The 22121-nt window shown below is 33.4% G+C and overlaps 1 protein-coding gene across 1 annotated transcript in view; it reads right to left on the bottom strand.

Moving 5' to 3' along the window:
- Positions 1-339: 339 nt before the first annotated feature.
- Positions 340-22121, bottom strand: part of LOC137398069 (leucine-rich repeat protein SHOC-2-like) — an 80474-nt gene continuing 58692 nt past the window's right edge. Inside the window, exons 12-16 of the mRNA XM_068084172.1 lie at positions 20663-20805; positions 16948-17034; positions 9500-9583; positions 3589-3675; positions 340-787 (exon numbers count right to left, since the gene is read on the bottom strand). Of these exons, the coding sequence (XP_067940273.1) occupies positions 729-787; positions 3589-3675; positions 9500-9583; positions 16948-17034; positions 20663-20805 (460 nt within the window). The 3' untranslated portion in view covers positions 340-728. The remainder of the gene's footprint in view (positions 788-3588; positions 3676-9499; positions 9584-16947; positions 17035-20662; positions 20806-22121) is intronic.

Raw genomic sequence — 22121 nt, 5'->3', positions numbered from 1 at the left:
CCATTTGCTATCTCTTTGCTAAATTGTTGACTTAAAAACATAAAACCTTTTAGACATTACACTATCTGTGTTACTACAAGTTGAAACGCTTTCAAAAATTGTTTTGTGCATATGCAATGACATGATACATGTATGTATCAACAAGTGTCATTGCTGTTTCATTCCTTCACTTAGCAAAACTGCTACAACCTTTCAACATTATTCTCTTACTAAGTGGACTAATTCAAACCTTAAAACCTGATCAGTAGATAGCTTATTTAGCTAAACTAAAGCTGATACCATGTATATCTTTTTTCATGTTGAAGCCCCTTTTGATGTTTGTTAAAGTGTATTGCCTATTTCATGCATAGCCAAACAATTATTTAGGTAAACACAGACTGTAAAGAAATATATGAGCTTTGTTTAGTGTGCATAATTTGTAAATTAGTTGAAAATGTTCAACAGATACATGTAATAACACTCAGGATTATCACTTATAAGCAACACATTTGAAGCAATCGAGGAAAGAATGTTTAGATAACAGTATTTTAAAGAACAATAACATATGTGTTATTGAATAACATAAGAAAGTTTGCGTAGTCAACCTATTTCATCCTGGAACAACCATACTAAATATGTGACATGTCTACCGCCAGATTACTACATGCTTTATATGGTTGGTTGTTGAGGTTATATAATATGAGGGGGCAGCATGAATAACTTCTGTTTTCTTCAGGGGAGGTGGTGGTTTACCCATTCACCGCTTCAGAAGTTGGAGTAAAAAACTCAGAGTCTTCATAAATTACTCCTAAAATAGCGAGAATTCAAGAAAAATTGTTACAGTTTATGAAAAGGTACTGTGGAAAGAAAGCTACCTTAAAAAGAAAAAAAATCAAAAATGACCAATCAACTAATTTTAGATAAACCATAAAGAGCGAAGTTCGTTTGAAAATACTTGAAAATAACATATATATACCGTAAAGGTCTATATACTGTTACACATTTTCAAATGTGGATGAATTCTAAAGAGCCCATGATGAAATATAGATCGTAAACACACATATCCAATGTCACAAAAGAAGCCAACCTATTAGGAATGAGCAGATACTATGTATTAACAACTATCAGCTTATAGCAAAAGGTATCACTGCAACTAAATGTAATAATTAGGACTTTCTGCATATAAAAGCATGTAACTTCAATCAATAATAAAAATTATAGACCTTTGTCAGTATATTGAATTTTTTAAAAATTGAACAACACCACTCTAGAAACGGTTTATTAACATTTTGAAACTGATTTTTCAAAAAGGGGATATTTTCACTAGAATATTGAATGCAAAATATACAAAAACGATACCGGCTTCATTGAACTACTCGTTTTTGGTTATGCTTATCTTACAGCATTTTTAGAGTATTCCAGTTTTGCTAACTAACATGAGTCCTTGTGTTTAAGCCTGTGAACTTAATTTTTGGTTTATAGTTTGGGGTGTGCCTATTAAACAGTCTCAAATTATATGTGCAATACTCACTGCCTTCAGTAAAAAATTACTGTTTGATATTCCCAAATGCTAAAAGTATGTTTTAAACAGGAGACAAAAGGAAATATCAAGTACTTGTACTGTAACAACAAGATATTTAGGCATGGTCAATGTTGGGTAACCACTCCAGCACCTGATTTCATTTGTTTAGTTAATTTTCCTTGATACAAAAATTGAAGGAGCATTTTGCTTGGTAATTTTCAAAGCTACATTCAAAACAACAAAGTTAAACAAAGCATCATAATTTGCCCCGGTTTGCTGACATACATTTCTCAATTCACTTTTTGATTTGGTACTTGTTTACTATGCACTAAATTTCTTGAGGCATAATGCATCGCTATCAAAAGCAAGAACAATTAGTCGATTGCAACCTCGGGAGTCAACACGCGCCCATGTGAAGACAAAACGAGGCAGTCGACTTGGCGATTGCATCACATGGCTAGTTTAAATTAGGTTTTTTAAACCAATAGAGAAATAGAAAGTGCGGCTTGTACACATGTTATACCTATAACTAAAAATAGCATTCAGAATTTTTGGTGAGACCTACACATGGTGGGAGCATATCAACAATTGTTTGTGGCATGTAACTGAATTTGTGTATTTTTACTAGGGTGCAGTACATAGTTATATACACATAGTATAACTATTTTCTAATGCTTGATAACCAGTATTAGCGGATCAGAAGAATTAACTGTTGTGTGCAGCCATGGATTCAGTAAAAACATTTCTACCACTAATTTCCCATACACTCTACATACCCACACATGTTTTATTCAAAAGTCATCCTGGCAGATAATATTCCAGATTGTCATCTGTTGAATACTCATCAGAGTAGAAATATTTTGAAAATAAACAGTGCACAAGTCCGAGGTTAAAGCTTCTGTGATTCAATTCAGATTTGCTGAATACAGTCAGCTACAATAGTCTGACATTTGATTTTAATCAATATCTCAAAGCAGTTTAAAAACTGATTTTTTAGGCCAAGTTTACAGCAGGGAATGTGTGTATGTCACAATTTCCATTTCCATAACATTTCCATATGTCATGTTCATCTTATTTCCATTTCCATAGCATTTCCATAATTCATTTCCATATTATTTCTATTGCCATAAAATTTTCATTATTCATTTCCATATTAGTTCCATTTCCATAGCATTTTATAATTAATTTCCATATTATTTCCATTTTCGAAACATTTCCATAATTCTTTTTCATATCATTTCTATTTCCATAACATTTCCATAATTCATTCCCTTATTATTTCCATTTCCACAAAATTTCCATATTTCGAAGAAAAAAAATTTCCATATTCATTTCCATAAAATTATGGAAATATTTATGTTTATGGAAAAGGATAAGGAAAAGTAGACATTTCCATATGTTTAGCGATCTCTGGTTTACAGTATGAAAAGACTAAGGAAGTCATATTTCAATTATCCTCACAAAGGTCGGGTAGAATTAAATAGTGCTGCAGAGAAATTGTAAGGCTGTTATTTTATCAGTTGTTACATAAAAATTATTTACATCAGTTTATAGTCAAAAACTGCCTTGCACAAGAATTTATTCTTTGGTCAAAACCAAACTTGGTCTTAAACAGAACCATTCGCAAACGGAGGTCACACACACGCTTGCGCGCACACATATATATTTGTACAGGTATATCTATTCAAACATTTATAATTATATCTATACATACACATATACATTTATATATAGATTTCAATATATAAACATAAATTTATACAACAATGTATAACCAAATTTATAAATATATAAATATATATACATAAAAATATATATACATATGTATAGTAACTAAAAACAGGTGCAAAAGCATATAAAAAGAGAACTTTACACTAAAAACTTAAAATATAATTAGTGCAGTACGAAATAATAAAAAAAATATTAAGAATAAAGTAAACTTTCAGCAATTGCGCTACAAATTAGTTTCGCGTGATGCACTCTTCAGACCCGGTTGTACTAAAGATTTTAGTACAACTGGGCATATTTTCTATATACAATACTTATAGAGAATATTGTATATATATTTTTGTATATTATCTAGTCACCTGCTGGATAAGTAATGATCCTTTCCGACGAATATTTCTCATTTGGGAGTCTAGATGGAGCAAACCAAGATTTGCTAGAAGGATGCTCTAGAAATAGAAATGCATAGTCATTGTTTTCCCTGCAAACTTTTAAAAACATTTTTATTCCGAATATAGTTCAAAGCATTTTTGAGAACATGATATAATGTGTTGGTATTTTTTTGAAACTTGTAATTATTGGCCTCGACAAAAAGGAATTCGAAAAAACAATCAAGTAACAAATGGTTTGAAATGAACTTTCTGTCAAAAAATATATGCCACATTTTCTACATTTAATTGTCTTTACAGATGTTATATTTTAATTAAATCCCAAATATTTGTTGATTGTTTATTTTAACAACAGTGACACAAGTTTAAATAATAAATTTGTCTGCATATTAAGTAAGACAACAGTAATCAAAGATAAATCCTTTAATAAAACTAGGTTTTGCTTGTTTATTAATACTTTAAATTGCATTATACCAAATAATAAATCTGTAATATGAAGTTTGATAGAAATAGTAATATTTTTAAACAGATTTTTAAATATTTATGCTGTGATACCTCCAGATAGGTTTTTACTTGAGACACTTAAAAAACTCCATGGAAAAAATTGCTTGACGTTATGGGACAAGTTTGATCTATGACTGCCGGTTATTAATACAACTTCAAGGTGGCTCATTCTGCAAAATGTTGTTTAAAAACTACATATTTTTGTCTTTCTCCTACAATCAAAGGCCTCCAATTACAAAGGCCAACTATAAGCAAAGTGGAAGTGAGACAGTAATGCAATAATGGGACAAAAGGTGCCAAGGCAGAATAAAATAATAAAAAGAAAACAAAATTTCGAAAACAAAAGCTATAATCATGTTTAGTATAAGATTAAAGCATTTTAAACTATGCTCGTAGTAAGCAAAACTCATTAAACCTACAAATAAAGTTTATGTTATCTTTATCATCACAAAAGTGATTGTACCAGACATGAAGCCATCAACTTTTTTTACACATCCTTCAGCTGCTGCGGTTTGGTTTGAAAATAATCACTCTGTGCAATTCTGGACTAATTTTGTTGCATTACTTTGTTATAATTTATTGTTACATTTCATTAATTTCAACCACCAAGTATTTATTTGTTAACTCATTTGCACCCGGCTAGTTTCTAAGCGAACAGCCCAAAATGTTGCTCATTCTTCAGAAAGTTGCTATAAATCAAATTACTACTACAAGAAACAGACATGTGATAATTCACTCATTCAAGTTACACGAAAGTCAGCCCAATCTCCTCCTTTAGATGATATTACATTCATATAAACAACTCATATCTCTTTCATGTAGATCTGTGTCTCAAAGAAGGTAGTTTCAGTTAATTTTCGATTTTAAAAGAATTGTAATTTGTTGAAACAAAGTTAGACTTGCACTATAAAAATTGCAAAATACACAATGTTTGACTAAAACTAATTATTTATTAAATACAATACACAGCTGGGAATATTATATATACTAAACCTAGTATATACTTTATATACTTTACCTTATATAAACTTAGTCATGAACATGAAAATTATGAAAATGTAATTCGAACTATTATTTGCCAATATAATTCTTCAAACCATAACATAAGTAATCTTCATGCCAATATAACTCAAATAAACTGTCTTAAACATGTTTCGGTTAATAAAAATTATGTTCAATAACTCGGTTCTTGACTTTCTAATACTTCATATACAGCTCTGAGAATCAATATGAGGCTTTCGAAAGTGAATGATAACTTTTAGCTGACTACAGCTGACAGCCTGAAAAGTGTATTTTTATTTGAGCAGAACAATTCCAATTGGCAAAAATTCAAAGTTAATAAAAACTTTGAAACATTAATATAAGTGTTTTAATTTAATTCGTGAAGTCTTTCACTGTTTTACCCCTCCTGAATGTGCATATTTACTTCTAGAATAGAAAAAGACTTATCGCCAACGATAAAATTTTAATTCGCCATGTTGATTTCCAGTTTAGGTAGATGTCAATACGGGTGTACTATTTTGTCTTAACTATTACCATAAACATCATTGAGGCATATTTGTACATTTGTCTGAATAGCTAAATTTTTTTATTTTAATTAATAACAAATCGTTTTCTATATTTTGAAAATAGCGATACGTTGACTCGGTAAATTCCATAGCAAGATAACCTGCGCTGGGTTCATAGCGGTGTTATACATGTCAATACGCAAGTTAACTCGCATCTGGTGCAAATGAGATAAGTTGTGAGCTTATGTGAAATAATTTGCCGGCCTTAACTTGTCATGATATATACTATTTCATAAAGAAAGAAAATGTGTTTGATTTTGTTTCAGTTATTATTATAGAAAGGAAGTCCCACTAGCCGATGACCGCACAGCTCTCAGATCTGCCCAACTGAGTGAGCACGCTCTTTTACATACAGTAAACTTGCCCGTTCCGGCTAAAGGAACCGAGTAGAAACCGTATAAAATTGGTAAAAACAAAGTTGCTAATCCGTTGGCATGGTTATATTACCGCAATATACAGAGACTTAATAGTGATATATTATATGGAAAATTAATATTGATGTAACAAAAAGAACAACGCAGCATGCATAATATCAAATGTAAGAATATCTACACGAAATGCAATGTTTTTGCCCGGCGCCCACCACAGACCCCCTCTATTAGAGGCCGTATCTAACTAATAAAAAAAGGGTTGAGCATTCAGCCGGGTCCACGCTTCAAGCTGGTTCACATGGTGTTTAAGGCGGCTAACTTCTTGATCAATCAAATGTTTGTCGTGAGTTTCTGGTTCTGCGGGTTGCCTTTTGGAACTGTGTCTTTTCTTCCTTAAGTTATTGTGGCATGGCCTGAATACGGCTGACTAGCTAGAGGCTGTCCTAATAGTGGGGTCAAGCGGTCTGGACTAAGCTCTTGGGTTATCTGGTCTGTGGCTAGGTCGTCGTATCCTATCGTTGTGTTATAAACCCAATCACCATTGCGTTCTAGTTTTTTTTTAGTCCGGGACCAACAATCATTTAGATATTCTGTATCGGTGAGTGGGTTTTCCATGGCCTGGGAAAAAATTGCTAAGTGTCCAGAGTTCAGGTCTGTAGCTAACTCACCATGGCATTCTAGAAGGGAAGGGTTTATTTCTTCTCTAACTTCACTTTGGGAAGGCGTGGCAGCAGGTCCAGAGTTTGAACCTTGGTGCAAACATTCTTTTTGGGCATTGATCTTAAAGTTGCCTTTCCCATTTTGTTGAGGTCTTCATCTAGAATCATTTGGGAAGGGAGCAAAAAAAATTCTCTGACATGTTTTGGGCAGTTTTTTCGTGAGAACTGAGGCTTCCTGGCTTTTTTCATATTTGGCCCTCTTTGAGGCTCAAGTGTTGCCAGAGCACGGCCAGAGCTCTCTGGGCAGGCATGATAGGGTTTCAACATGGACTTGTATTGAGTTGAGGTGTGGCCCTGTCTTTCCACTTCATTCATTAGCTGTGGTTAGGCCAGGCAGATTTGACTTGGCGGGGCTCATGAACTTAGCTTGTAGCTTAGCGTTTGCCTCTCTTTGCCGCCGCCTGCTTATTAGCCACACACAATCCTTAGGTGCGACAAGCAGTGGCTTTTGTTTGATCTGTTTTCCTAGCCTCCATCCGCCCCTCCCTGAGTGCCTAATTTGCTTGTTCCAGCCTCTGCTGCCCCTGCAGCACGTAGTCACTAGCTGATTTCATCTCCGTGGGAAGGAGGTGACATTCTAACTGGTCAGGTAGATGCAACTCCTGCCAAACATCATGAAGTTGGCCATTTTGCATGTCACAATGTTGGGGGTGCCTCAATGTGCTCGCATGAAGTGGGGCAGGAACTCATCTCATTTTGCCTGGCTTCGTTTTAACAACATGGCCCTCAGAGAGTCACCCAGGCTTCAATTGTTCTCTACGATTCGATGCAATTGCCATTGCCATTTCTCCGGAATGGCAATGGCATCCTACTACCAATCAAAGTGGTCCGAGAGCACTGAGATCCATTTTTTATCTCTCGGGGTAAAGGGGTAAGGGTGTACCAGGTAACATTCCCGCAGTTTTAGTCTCTTCGTTCTTGACGGTCTGGCACACCTCACAGACTCGTACTAACCGGCTGACAACGGCTATTAGTCCGGGCCCGCACCAAGTATGCTGAAGTTGGCTTACCGCCCTCCCTACCCTAGCGTGGGTCATGACATGTGCCTACTAAATAACTGGCTGCCTCATAGCCGAGAAGCACACAGCACACTACCGGGTTTTACCATGAGAAGACACTCTGGCTTCCAGCACGCCATCCTGCTTAATTCTCAAGGCTTCCCCTTGCGATGCAAAACCCTGAGCTCTTTGCTCCGCAACTCCAACTGTTCCAAATGCTTTTCTGTGTGGATCAGAAGTGCTTGATACATTCTAGCTACAGCACTCTTGCCCTTGCCTTGCAGCTGAGCGAACTGGTTAGTTTGCTGAGCCAATGCCTTGGGTACCAGGGTGGCCTCCACCAACCTCGTGCCGGCCCGGGCTTGCATGAAAACAGGGTGCCGGCCCGTATGGCCGGTAATCTTACACACGGTCCTGGCAACTTCTGTCCGGCTCTTACTTGATTCCTATTGGCGACTAGTAGTGCCTTGGTTCATCACCCCTGAAAGTCAGATAATACCAGGTTGACCTCAAGTGGTCCCATGTTGACTTTGGCTGTTTCATAGGAAACAGGGGGTTGCACATGCTCACTTCCAGCGCGGACCTGATGATCCCTGACAGAGCGTGGTTTCTCCCGATCACCTTATCCTCCGCCCAACCAATTGTTTTTGCCCAACTATATGAAACGGGACAGTCTTTTTCATCATTATACTAGGGCGAAGTTGCGTTCAAAGTTTTTTTCTCAATTATACAATTTTGTGCTTGTTGTACTGACTTTGATGAAATAACCAAAAATTTGATACGTTTTTTACCAAAATGCATCTCACAATGTTGGAAAGAGATATTTGAGAATTATGGAAAGTTGGATATACGTTGCTCACTATCTCAGTTCAGCAATAGTCGTTATGGTGAAATAGGACTTGCAAATAAACATGTGATAAAATTTCAATTGAAAGTTGAAGCTTAGCAAAATACATACTACAACTGCAAGTAGGTATGTGTTTAGTCAGCCTAATTAATTCAAGTTAGATTCAGCTTTTATGTTACACACCCGTCTTGAAGATAAGAACTCGGACCGGTACGTACTTTACATATGACATTGTAATGCTACATTTGCTTGCAGATCGTAAACACAAATTTCACTAAAACTATTTGAGGTAACTATGTGTACAAATGTTGAAATATATTTTGTCACTATTTTTATGATGATGGTTTTGATCATTTGTACCAGGAGTTGTTTGCATTACATATTTGCTACGAGTTTGTATACCCCTCTATACAATGTTTTTGCTTATTATGCCAACACTTCAACCCTCTAAAATTATACTGTTCTATACCAATTATTTATAATTTGTTATTGTAATGATAGCGAAACAAACTATATTTAGCCAATACTTGCTAATGATTTCACATTCACATTTAAACACCTTTACATTTATATCCTGTCCCTAATTTCTTTTCAACAGCTTGTTTTTTCCATTATGCAAAATTAAAAACTTACAGTATTTTGAAAGAGTTTGATGACCATTACAGTATTTTTTTCTCCCAATACCTTTTAACCACAAAACCTTTTTTCATATTATTAAATTTCAAAGTTGGAATTTTAAACATTGCCAAAGCTGAAAATACATTTTCTGTCAAACGGCTCTTTCACTGCAAAAGCAACAAAGGCTATTCATTTTGTATATATATATATATATATATTTTTCAATATATATCTTATATTATCTGCAGGAACCAGTCACCTTTTGTAGAGCTAAACCTCTTTGTCACCGCTTTCTTCCAACTGCGAAGCCTAGATGTGCGAGATCCAGATTTTTTAGCTTGTTCTAAAATAGATAGTGCACAATTCCATTGTTGTGATTTGTAAAAATTTGTTTATATTAGAGGAAAATTTAAAACATAATTGAGACCATACTAGAATACAGACCATCTAGGGTAAAAAGTTTTTGATTACTCTAAAACCTGTATTTGAGAGTCATTTTTATTTGAAGGTAATCTCTATCTGAGCACCATCTATAGTTGAGCAAAACTTCGACATTCTTCATGCTAGTTGGTTATAAAAGTGCCTAACTAGGCATATGGCACTAAACAACCAGTAAAATATCGAGCTTGGTGGGCCAATATTAATTGCATTTACCTCACAGCCAACTACCAGCCTCCAACCACTTGAGCTGTTTATTTAACTTCCTTAAAAAGCTACGAAACCGTTAGTAATGATTTTGATGGTCATTTCAAATAGTCACGAATCCAAAAATGCTAATCGTCAAATCATTCAAAATATGTTGGCTGACCAATACTATAGGCAGATCTGAAAGAAGCAATATTCATTGTTTCATGCCAGACGACTTAATTAAGACTGGGCCAGAATGCCTTCAATAAGAGCGGGCTTATGGCAGAATTGTCAATAGAATGACAGTCAACTACTCAACACTGATGAGCAAGTTTTAGGAAATGATGAGGACTGTTGTAATTGCAATGTTTTATTTGATTTTCAACAGTAAACCTTTTATAACTCACCAGCTATCATGATTATATTTCTATTATAAGTCTCACATCATATTTGTTGTATTAAAGTTGTATGTCGGTTGCTACTTTATTGTTTATTGTTTAATAAGCAATTTTGTATTATAGCTTCAGACAGGATGTTACAATATCATTTGTTATGTATCATCTGTGATATAAAATATAGCTTCATAAAATCTTGAGCAGCTAGTTGAAAAATTTAACATCACACTTTTATTTTGCATCACCTTTAATTAAACGCCATAAAATAAAGGTTAAAATAGAACCCAGATGTTGAAATAAAGGTTACACAGTTTATACAATAAGTTGTTGACTGAGAGTTAATTCTTATTAACAATGGGAATTGTTTCTTGGCTATCTCCAAGCTGCACTGATGCCCGTAAATAGTGGGAAAAGCATGTGGCGTGTATGTAGCATACATGCTGGTGTGTGCGTGCATGCGTTCATGTATATGCATATATATTGTGTTCATAAACAGAAATATATGAATATTTACAAATATACATGACGTATATACAGCTATCTATATAACAGAGCTGTCCATTACCAAATATAATTGCTGCCGTACACTTTGTGTTTTTTCTTTGGAATTCAAATTTTTGAGTAATAAATCTTTAATCAGGTTGTTTTAATTGGAAAAAGGTTATGCAAAAGACTCAATGTATTTGAGAAAAAAATTATCTTTTTGGTAGTATTTTCTATTCTCTAATGAAACTAAATCAAACTAAAACTCTATTGTTTCCTTTGTTTGAACCAAAAGCCGTATACCTATTTTCCTATCAAACATACAGTTATCAAAAACATTTGAGTCCTGCTGTTGATAGGTTTCACTACTAACTTTAAGGTCGCCAATTACTACTTTTCTTTTCATTCATCATAAATCACATTTTAAAATTTTTGAAACCATGATACTATGGTGAAAACTCTGTGTAAAAGTTAAACTCTCAAGTTTAGCATTTTTAGCAAAATCATCACCTAATAAATCAAAGTTCTTGTAGCAAACTTTAAAGACGGACAATCTTCTATATCTGCGATCCGTGTTCCATGTTTCTGCACCATTACCGATGTTAGCTTTTATAAAGACTATCTCGTAAAATGAACAAAGAGAGCGAGTGAAAATAGTGAAGGTGTGTAACTATTTTCCAGTAACTAAAGTTTCTCAGATAGACCAGGAGGCAGCCAATTCCTCTAACATGAAACATAACAAACACACTCTTTTTGTTTAGAAAAAAACATTTGCGATTAGATTAGTTGATCAAAAGTAGTAGATGCAGTCAAAGCTAAAGCTGTGTAGGTAATTAACCTTTGTAAATTTAAAACTACATCTATTGTAGTGAAAACTTGAAGCATAGTGCAGTAACAGTGAAATTACAGTAAAACACTAGAAAACCAGCACTGTCAGTTAATCAACATTATCAACTTCTTACTGAAGTGCATTTGTAGTATTCATGTAGATTCAATTGTTGACAATCGCAAATTCAAAGTATGTATGTCTTGTTGAGATTGTAATTTAATGGTATATTTGAGGCAAATGTACGGCAAATATCAGTAAACAGCATTCATTAGAAGCAGTTGCCATAAAAGTAAATTGGTTATGAACAGCTAAATTACTGCATACTGAAAAGCAATTACCATAAAACTTTTATTGGAACGCTATGGATCTCTAGTTTTTTACCCTTGCCTTAAAACTATGCTTTGTTAGAGATGATGATCAATAAAGTGTGATGGTGTGTTTTTCTAACACCTCGTCAAATTTAAAAAAATGAATTTAACATTAACATTTAACATAAAACTTAACTCGTAATATTTGATAATCTATGATTCCAGCAGGTTCAATGATACCTATTTTAAGTATTTCATAATTAATTACCAGAAATCCTTGTATATAAGCCTACAAAGCAAAAATAATTATTTAAAACGTTTTCCATACATCATATACACAATTTTAAAATTTATGTATGTGAACTTTTCACTACGTTCATGAGTAAAGTAAAGTATCTTTTGAAAAGTGAAAATACAAAACAAATAAATTATTGATCGATATGATTCTTGAAAAAATCTAGGACTTACACTGACGCCAGGAGGCCATTAATTGTTTTCAAAGTCATGTGAATATTTCAGTACTTAACTTCAGATTAGGCTGCTTTAGATTGGTTACTTCCAAAGCTCAGATTTTAACCTTTACACTGTATTTTCACTTTCTTGATGACGTGTTACAAGTGTTGTTGCTGGTTATGTAACTGTTTGATATGCAGTAATTGCCTGAAGGCAAAAATCATCTTTTACAAAGGAGAGAACAATCACGAGTCGATTGCAACCTTGTCAGCCAACATTGTCATTTAGCGACAGACCGGAATATAATAGTGGATAAGTTATTTTACAGGTGTAAGATAAATAGGAAAAATGCTGGTGCGAATTAAAAACACTATATCAGTGGTACTCAAAATCAGACAAAGTTTTGGTATTTGTTTCAAGGTACAAAACGTTTTTTAAACTACTATCTGACGAAAGCATGCTTTTCTTTTTTTTAAAAGATTTTCCGTAATTTAAAATGGCTAAGAAGTTGCCGTTATATAGAGTACTAGCTGCATTACCTGTCTACAAGAACAGTTTCACGTGCAGCATAAGGTTTATTGAGAGTTCTTTTTATACTGTAAAACAACTCCAAATGTACAGTCTGCTGAAATAGTTGTCCTGATTAAAGAATGTATGCACATATACATGTCCATGTTGGGGAGAACAATGGAAATCTGCTATTTGTCTTACAGCTAGATGCATCTAAAATCTAGTAAATATTCTAGATTCATGTGTCTAGATTCATGCATCCATTCACCTTCGTCTATATTTGCCGTTGACAATTGCGCACATCTGTCGCTGAGCTCCCGCCTCGACAGACCAGTCTTTACTCGCTGAGCAGTTGACAATCGCATTCTTGCAGTCACCTCGCAATCAATCGCTTTGCACTAGCAATCAATCGCATTGCAATCAATCGGCCCGCACCCGCCTCACAATCAATCGACTTGCACTCTCCTCGCATTCAATCGCCTCGCATTAAATTGCCTCTCACTAACCTTGCAATCACCTCCCACTAGCCTCGCAATAAATCCCCTCGCACTCGTAATCAGTTGCCTTGCACTCGCCTTGCAATCAACCGCCTTGCACTTGCCTTGCAATCGATCACCTATCACTCGCAACCAATCGTCTCGCAACCCATCGCCCCGCAATCAATCGCCTTGCACTCTTCTCCCAATCAATCGCCTCGCAATCAATTGACTCGCAATCGTGTTGTAATCACCTCGCACTCGCCTCGCAATCGATCCCTCGCACTCAATCCCCTCGCATTCGCCTTGCAGTAAATCACCTTGCACTCGCAAACAATTGTCTCGCAACCAATCACCTAGCACTCAATCACTTTGCAATCAATCGCCTCGCACTTGCCAACTCATTAATTCGGACAGCCGCACCTGGAAACTCTCGATGTACTGGGGGCAAAAAAGGTCTCCCACGCATCCCCGAGTGACGCCAAGGCCCCAAGCCTAGCTGTGCTACCCAGCATTGCCCGGGTAGTAAAAAAAGTACTTGCACAGAAAATTGATTTGTTTTTAACATATAACAACATTTGCCATGATAACTTTCAAACTAAATATCAGAAAGAAGTGTTTTGTGTAGTTGAAATAAATTAGGAGAGAAAATAAAACAACTGTAAAAGTTTTCAAACCAATGTAAATTTAAAATTTCATGACTTTCAGTGACCTATTACTTTTAATAACGTATAGTGGAACCTCAGTTCTCGAACATAATCAGTTCCAGAAGGTAGTTTGAAAACTGAGTTGTTCGAGATCCAAAACAGTTTTTCCCATCAAAATGAAATAGTGTAAATTTTAATCTGCTCAAAGGCGAGAAAACAACTTTGGTAAAGTAATTTTTCAACATTTTACACCATAAGCTGTACTTGTCCCTGGGTAAAAAAAAGTATTTGCACAGAAAATATATTTGTATTTAACATATATATCAAAGTTTGCCATTTTAAAATTCAAACTACATAAGTAACATGAGAAAACATGATAGGTGTGTCATGAGAAAGGTTTTCTGTGTAGTTGAAATAAAGAGAAAATAAAAACCACTGTAGAGTTTATTAAACTTTGTCAAACAACTGTAACCTTCAAACTTCATACCATGAGAAAAATGTTTGGTGCAGGTCAAATAAATTTAAGAATAAGATGACTATAAAATAGTTTAGATGTACCAGTGAAATAATTAGCAAGTGATAGCTAAATTGAGTCTGTTTTGCTACGATTACAAAATGAGATGATTCGGTAATGATACAATTAATACAAACTGAGAAAACAAAATAAATTTTGTGAATATGTTGAATTAATAATAACAATTCTTGCGTAGAAATGTGTGTATAAAAATGTTAATGTTCCACCAATAGCTATCCATCAAAACTATGAATACGACGATACTTTTATGACGATATGTTATGTAAAAAATAAAATATTGTAGTGTCTTTGTCTGATCGAAGGTTAGGGAATCTGGATGCTACTCCTACTCGAGATAATGCCATTGTCGGTGTGAAAAGTAGTGATCTTAACAGCGATTTAGCCGCTTAATAATTTTAGCCGATTTAATCGCCGAGTTCTAATATCAAGATAGTCTATTGTCGATTTTGTTTGTTCGAAAACCAATTGGCCCTAATACGTCGAGGACAAAAAAAGCATTGCGTGTCATGAAGCTAAAAGAAAGCCATAGAGTTTTAATTACTACGTCATTTTTGTGTGAAAATGGCAAACAATGAATAGGTTATGTATAGAGGCGTCTACTAACCGGAGATTCCCGTTAACGCACCCTAGATACCTAGTAGCGGGTAATAGTCCGAAAAGTATGGTACTCTATAAGGCGGACACATATACATACAACGATTGCTGTTTATATAGTAGATAACAAATGTATATGCTATACATGTAGATTTGCTATAATTATGCTGTATTTGCATGTCTACACATACCTATAAATATATATAAATATATATAAATATATATATATAAATAAATATGTATATATTATATATAGCTATTAGATATAGCTTGTATTAATTGTATCATTGCTAAACAAATTTTTATTCAAATTGCAACAAAGCAGATGTTATTTAGCCATTTCTAGCCAATTATTCCACACTTACTTCAAAGCACTTTAACATTTGTTTTAATTTCATGAATTTATTTGAACTACACCAAAACCTTTTTCTCATGATAATAGGTTCAATAATTAAAGCTGTCTAAAAATGGTTTAAAACCTTTCCAGATCATTTATTTCCTCTTATCAACAATTTTAACATAAAAATTTAGTACATTAGGATATTATCATAAGCAAAGTCATTAGAATCTTGAAGTTTTGCATCAAAACCAGATTGGGTCAAAAACAGGAATGCTCAAAATTTTAAATATTTGTGTGCATATTTTCTTTGCAGAAATATACTTATCTATATTCAGTCATGCCTTAACATAGCACTGCCTCAAAATATAAAAAAACTTACTTGATACTCTCTAATCTTTTACTAAATGTAGTTACTGCATCGAGCTACAAAAAAACGTTGAGATAACTGTGTACAAATATATTTTTGACTGCCTTTAAATGCTCAAGTATATGAAAAGCGACAGTGGAGGCTAGTATTGAGGTAAATGCTCGTTCGGAACAAAAAATGTATTTTCACTATAATATTGGTAGCAAAGCAAATTGAAAATTAAATTTGCTTTATTAAACTCAAAATAATTACTTAGTTAACTATAATCTAGTCTTATTTGAATTGTTCCAATTTTGTTGAACACAATCAGATGTATTTTTCCTATGAAAATCATCTAGCTCTAAACACAGTTTAAAAAGATACGTTCTAATTAATGTGTAATGTAAAATTTGTTAATCATTTCACATCTAGGGAAACAATATTAATTGTGTTATTTTGATAAAAAAGTATTCAAAAAGACTGTGTGTTATATTTTAATAAAATAGTGTAGATCTCATCTGGAATCATGGAAAAAAATTTGGCATTTTTACAAATTTAAACAGAATCCTTAACTAGGAAAAGCTAACCAAGGCAAACTTTACAATCTGAAAAGGAATTAAAAAATATAGAGCTACTCATCCTTGGAATTATTGACTAACATGAAAATAAAAAAGTTAAGCAGAAAGCTACTGTGTTTTTTTCTCTTGTGACTGTTACATAGATAATTAAGTCCACATTTTGAGGTCAAAACCGAGCTTCAAAAATCTTAAATGTTTGCAGTTGAAACCAAACTATGGTGCAAAAGTTTAGGCATTCTGGTAGTAGTTTTATTGTGTGCGTTTGCGTCCGCATGTGAGTGTGCATGTGAGTGTCTGTGTTTATGTGCGTGTGTGTGCGCGTACGTGCGTGTGTGTGTGGACATGCGCAGGTGCATTCGTGTGAGCATGAGAGTGTGTGTGTGTGTGTGTATATGTATATGTAAATTTGTAAACCTAAATATAAATATACCAAAAAAAAATATATTTTTTCTAAATATGATATATATAGACCAATAATATAATATATATATATCTATATATATAACATATATATTTATATGTTTATATATAAATATATATATATATATATCATTTGGTGCATATAGTTATTATATGATCTAGCCACCTTCTGTAGAAGTATGCATCATTGCCAGGGAACCTCTCTGAATAGGAAGTTGGGTTGAAGTAGACAAAGATCCGCTTGAAGGATACTCTAGAAATAAAAGTGCATTAAGTCAGTTTTTTTTCCATGGAAACTTTAATGGAAGATATTCAATCAGAATTTGGTTTACGCCATACTTTAGAGTGTAACTGAGTATTGACTATAATAAAATATTTCTGGTCTTGGTTATATGTGTGATTATTGGTCTATATAAAAGTGAGAAGAGCTAGAGGTTAAGATGTTTTTACAAAGATATGTTGAGTAATAATATACATAATTTGTTTTTTGATCATGAAATATAAAAATGTATTTACATACACACCAATATATATTAATATATATGTATATGTGTATACACATACACATATACACTACAAAAATAACTATATTGAATCAAGTATATAGTATAATGTTTATATCTATGTGTAGCACAAAACTTATATGGTTTTTTTACATATAGTTTTTATATGACCTATCAACCTTCTTGATAAGTATGCATCATTGCCAGAGCACCTCTCGAAATGGGGAGTCTGGTCAAATTAGAGAAATATTTGCTGGATGGATATTTTAGAAATTAAGACATATAAAGTCGGCGTTTACCATGAAGATTTTTGTGAAATATTTCAAATAAAAATATATTTTTAAGAAATATTGGAGAGTATGAAATACTATTTTCGGTTTTTTGGTTAAACTTCCAATAACTAGCCTCTAAAAGTAGAGTTTGAGAAAACGGATAGGTTCACATTTTATACAACTGTCCAGTCCAAATATGGTCAGTTACATTTAATACAATGCATTAAATTGCATTGCAATTTTTTACGACTACACAATTCTTTATTGTATACGCAGTGCGCTAAAAACTTTTTTCTATTGCACGGTAAGCAGTATCGGTGCAATCAGAGTTTTGCTAGAGTCTATTTTGCATTACCCTGTACATATAAATGCAGCAATTTTTATGTAAAACCTATGCGGAATCAAGTATTGTTTTAACTTTCACCCAACTCTTACACAAATGTAAGATTTGAGTGCTGCTCAAACTTAACTCATTCGCACCCAGGCGCGAGTTAACTTGCCTATTTATAATGTTGTTAAGCACCCAACGCGAGTTAACTCGCATCTGATATCTACCGACTCCTTGCATCGTTATTTTCAAATTATCAAAAATAGTTTTTGATTAGTTAGAAAGAAAATTTTCTGGCCAATCAGAGAAACTTTAAATTATGCCTCTATGACGTCCCTGGCAAAAGCTATAACCAAATTAGTACACCCATCTCAATATCTACCAAAACCGGAAATCACCGTGCTAACTTGAAATTCTATCGTTCGAGATAATTTTTTTCAACTCCAGAAGTAAATATGCAGATTCAGAAGTGGTAAGACATTGAAAGACTGCATGAATTAAACTAAAACATTATTTTTAATGTTTCTAAGTTTTTATCAACTTTTAATTCTGCCAATTTGAATCGTTATGCTAAAAAAATGCAATCTTCAGGCTGCCAGCCGCAGTCAGACTAACGTTATCCTTCAGTTTCGATAGGATCATATTGATTCTTAGAGCTTTCTATGAATTCTGAAAAGTCAAGAACAGATTTGTTGAACATATTTTTATTATTTGAAACATTTTCATGACGTTTAATTTGAGTTATAATGGCATATAGATTTGCTATGCTTTTGTTTGAATGATGATACTCGTGAGGAAAAGTTAGAGTTTCATGATTTTCATGTTCATGACTCACTGAATATGTATCAATAATACTCATAACTATGTATTGTGTGTAATAAATAAGTAATTTCAGTCAAACTTTGTATATTTTGCAACTTTTATGGTGCAAATCTAACTTTGTTTCAGCAAATGACAATTTTTTCGAAATTGGAGATTTTCTGAAACTACCTTCTTTAAGGCACAAATTTACATAAAAAAGATATGAGTTGTTTATATTAATATAATATAATTTGAAAGAAAAGACTTGGCTGGTTCTTGTGAAATTTGAATGAGTAAATTATCTCAAGTCTGTCTCCTGTAGTTGTAATTTGAATTATGGCAACTTCCAGAAAAATCAGCGGTATCTGAGGCTAATCGCCTACAAATTAGTCGGGTGCGAATGAGTTAAATATGAGGGGACAGCCAAAACTGAGCGTGGAGGTACTGGCTCTTGCAGTAGCAGATCAGTTTCTTTGATGTGTTCTTTTACATTTATGCGCAGCGGAATTTATCAGGACTTCAAAATATTTTGAAATCGGTATTTAAAAAATGTCTGAAATATTTATCTATATTTATATAAGATTCAGATATTTTTAAACAAATTTCAATGCAACAAGCATGTTCTACTTTTAAGTGCCTCAGTAGGACTATTGAGAGCTGAATCAATGACTAACTGCTGATTATAAACGGAATACTGATATTTGAGTCTCAATTATATGTACATGTATGCTTATAATTAGCGCTAAGATGAACATAGCATACACATAAATAAGTTTTCATTTTTTTACAGACTTAGTGTCAACAATATTTTCTGTCATATCCTCAGTGTTTTAAATTCAAATGCTTAAAGCGTTTGTTTTGAAGCAATAATACAGCTTTTTTAATGGACATATTATGCACAAAAATGAATGCAATCAAAAGACAACATTGATGTTTTTATTTACATTAATTTCTCTTTAGCCAAATCAGGTTCAAAAGAAAGCCACTTTTTTGTGTGGTTCAACTGAAAAGCCTAGGTCTATTATTTGAGATAAAATGTAGTAATTTTAAATAACATGCTGTAACCAAGAGTATTTGAGCCCCGTTGTTAATCACTTTCACTTGAGCAAGACATTTAGACTCTTCTACTGTAAGCTAAAACTCATGAATGTTAAAAGCTATGCTATCACGCTTTGAATTGTGAATGAAAGAAATAATTTCTGGTTCATAATTTCAGCAAAATGTTGATGCAATAATCAAAAATTAATCTGGAACATTTTGGAGTTTATCTGCTTTATTGGCAGTTGGTGATCTATGTTGTTGTACAAGGGCAGGCAAGACATTATCAAGGCTGTTTAGAGGTGTGAAGTGATGGTGCAAGTGACAGTAGTGAATGTGTTCAACCTGTTGCAGCAGCTAAAATGTCTCAAACAGACCATGAAGGCAGCTGATTTCTTTAAAATTTATTGCTATTAACACAATCGTTCTATTGAGACAATACATTTGTGATTAGATTATTTGATAGTAAGTATTGGTGCAGTGAAACCTGATGCTTTGCGCCTAATAATTTTTATTAGTTCTAACTGTCAAACAACCGCTATTGTGGTGAAAACCAAGAGCAATGTGCAGTAACAAGTAAATAACAGCACATTTGATTGGAAAACCATAAATTTGAGTTGATCCACATCAATTACTCAATTACTAATGTGCCACTGCAATAAACCTGTGGGTTCAACGGTTGATGATTGCACATTCACATTATGCATAAATTGTTTGATTTCAGGTATAATAGAAGTAAATGTGTGATAGATGGTAATACAAAAATAAGCATTTTGGGCACAGTTGATAAATAAGTAAATGCTTACCATGTATTAAAACTATGTAAGGTACTGCATAATTACCGCCTACTGAACAGTAATGGTGTAGTGCATTTACAATGTGTAACAACTTGGTTTGATTGAGTAGCTAGAAGTGGCTGATAAGGAAGCTGAGCAATACCTCTTTCGATGCGTTTCTTTGAGAAGTCAAATTCGCCGATATCAACTATGGTTTGGCTTGGCAAACTCTTGAACACCGAGGGATATTCTTCAAAGCTGTTTCCATTGAGACACAGATGTTCCAGTTTCTTCAACCTTTCAAAACTGCAAATAAATGTTTGATAGACCATTACGGCAGTCATTGCAGGCATAACTTCACTAGTTTGTTCAGCTCATCCATTGTAGCAAATTTTATGATCTAGAGACACCAGTGGAACTGGGTACCAAAAACTTTCTTTTAGTCAAACTATCATGTTTACTGACATTATATTATTTATTTGCTGTGTGCTTCATTTATGATTAATTTTTATTTCTTTAGAACAAGTTTTGGTTTTTCAAAATGAATTTTAATTTTGTTTGTTGACTGCCAACCGCCAAACAGCAATGCTTGAAAAGCAATTCGTCTTTTTGGCGAAATTTTACGAAATAAGAATTTTAGGCTACCTAACTTTTCCAATTTATTGGGAGAATTTATGTGGATTACTTTTATAAAATTAATAAGTATAAAAATTAGTAAGATGTTCTTTGTTAGCGCTCTCGCTAACTTTTTTTATCATTTACAAGTGCCCTTGGCCTATGAAGGGTTTAGGTAGTAAACTGCCAAAATTTTACACAACTTAAAAACCTGTGATGAATAATTGAAAAAAACTTGCAAATTTGACAAAACCCAAATAAAGAGCAAAGTTTAAAACAATACCATCTACAGGGAAACAAGTAAAAAATCATAAAACACCAAACTGGTTAAATAATTTTTAGTTAAAAGCAGACTAATCAAAATAAAAATGCTTTTTCTCGTGAATAACAAACTCAGCCCTGATGAAAATGATTTCACGAGACAAAGAGTTTGAACTGCATGACTATGAGTTATATTTAATCAATCTTTTTGTGTTCCGTTTGCTCATTTGTCATCAATGCTACTTTTTCTCAAAAGAACCTATTCATATGTAGGTGTTGATAGAATTTTGGACATTGACAGAACAAGTTTTTGAATTGTTGAACAACCAAGTATAGATAGTGGAATTTAAGGGAGGAGAAAGAGGACTACACATAAATGGAGTTACGTGCATGGATGTTTTAATAAAACAGTAACTGGAATGTGATTGTAGAAAAGTTAAAGAATTCTTCAGATGTGAAATTTCATTTGAGAGAGATTATAGCTACAAGCTACTTTTGATGAAAAAACATTTTTTGGGAAAAATCTCTAAAAAGTAAGTTTACTTCACAAAATGCTTTATTATTGACATAGAAGTCTTGCAAAGCACCGAGACGAATCAACTGGAATAAGAGTCATTCAGGTTTTTTAATTAAAGATTATTACAGTTAGCAAAATAATTGTACTCAAGCTGTGGAAATTATAAAATCTTATCTTATAAAATTAGCAAACTTTTTTCTTTACTATGAGCTTCACAGAAAATTATTAG

This window comes from Watersipora subatra, chromosome 6 (assembly GCF_963576615.1).
Source record: "Watersipora subatra chromosome 6, tzWatSuba1.1, whole genome shotgun sequence".
NCBI classification, from domain to species: Eukaryota; Metazoa; Bryozoa; class Gymnolaemata; order Cheilostomatida; family Watersiporidae; genus Watersipora; species Watersipora subatra.
Note: the sequence above shows the minus strand (reverse complement) of the source record. Positions and strands in the feature narration are given on the sequence as shown.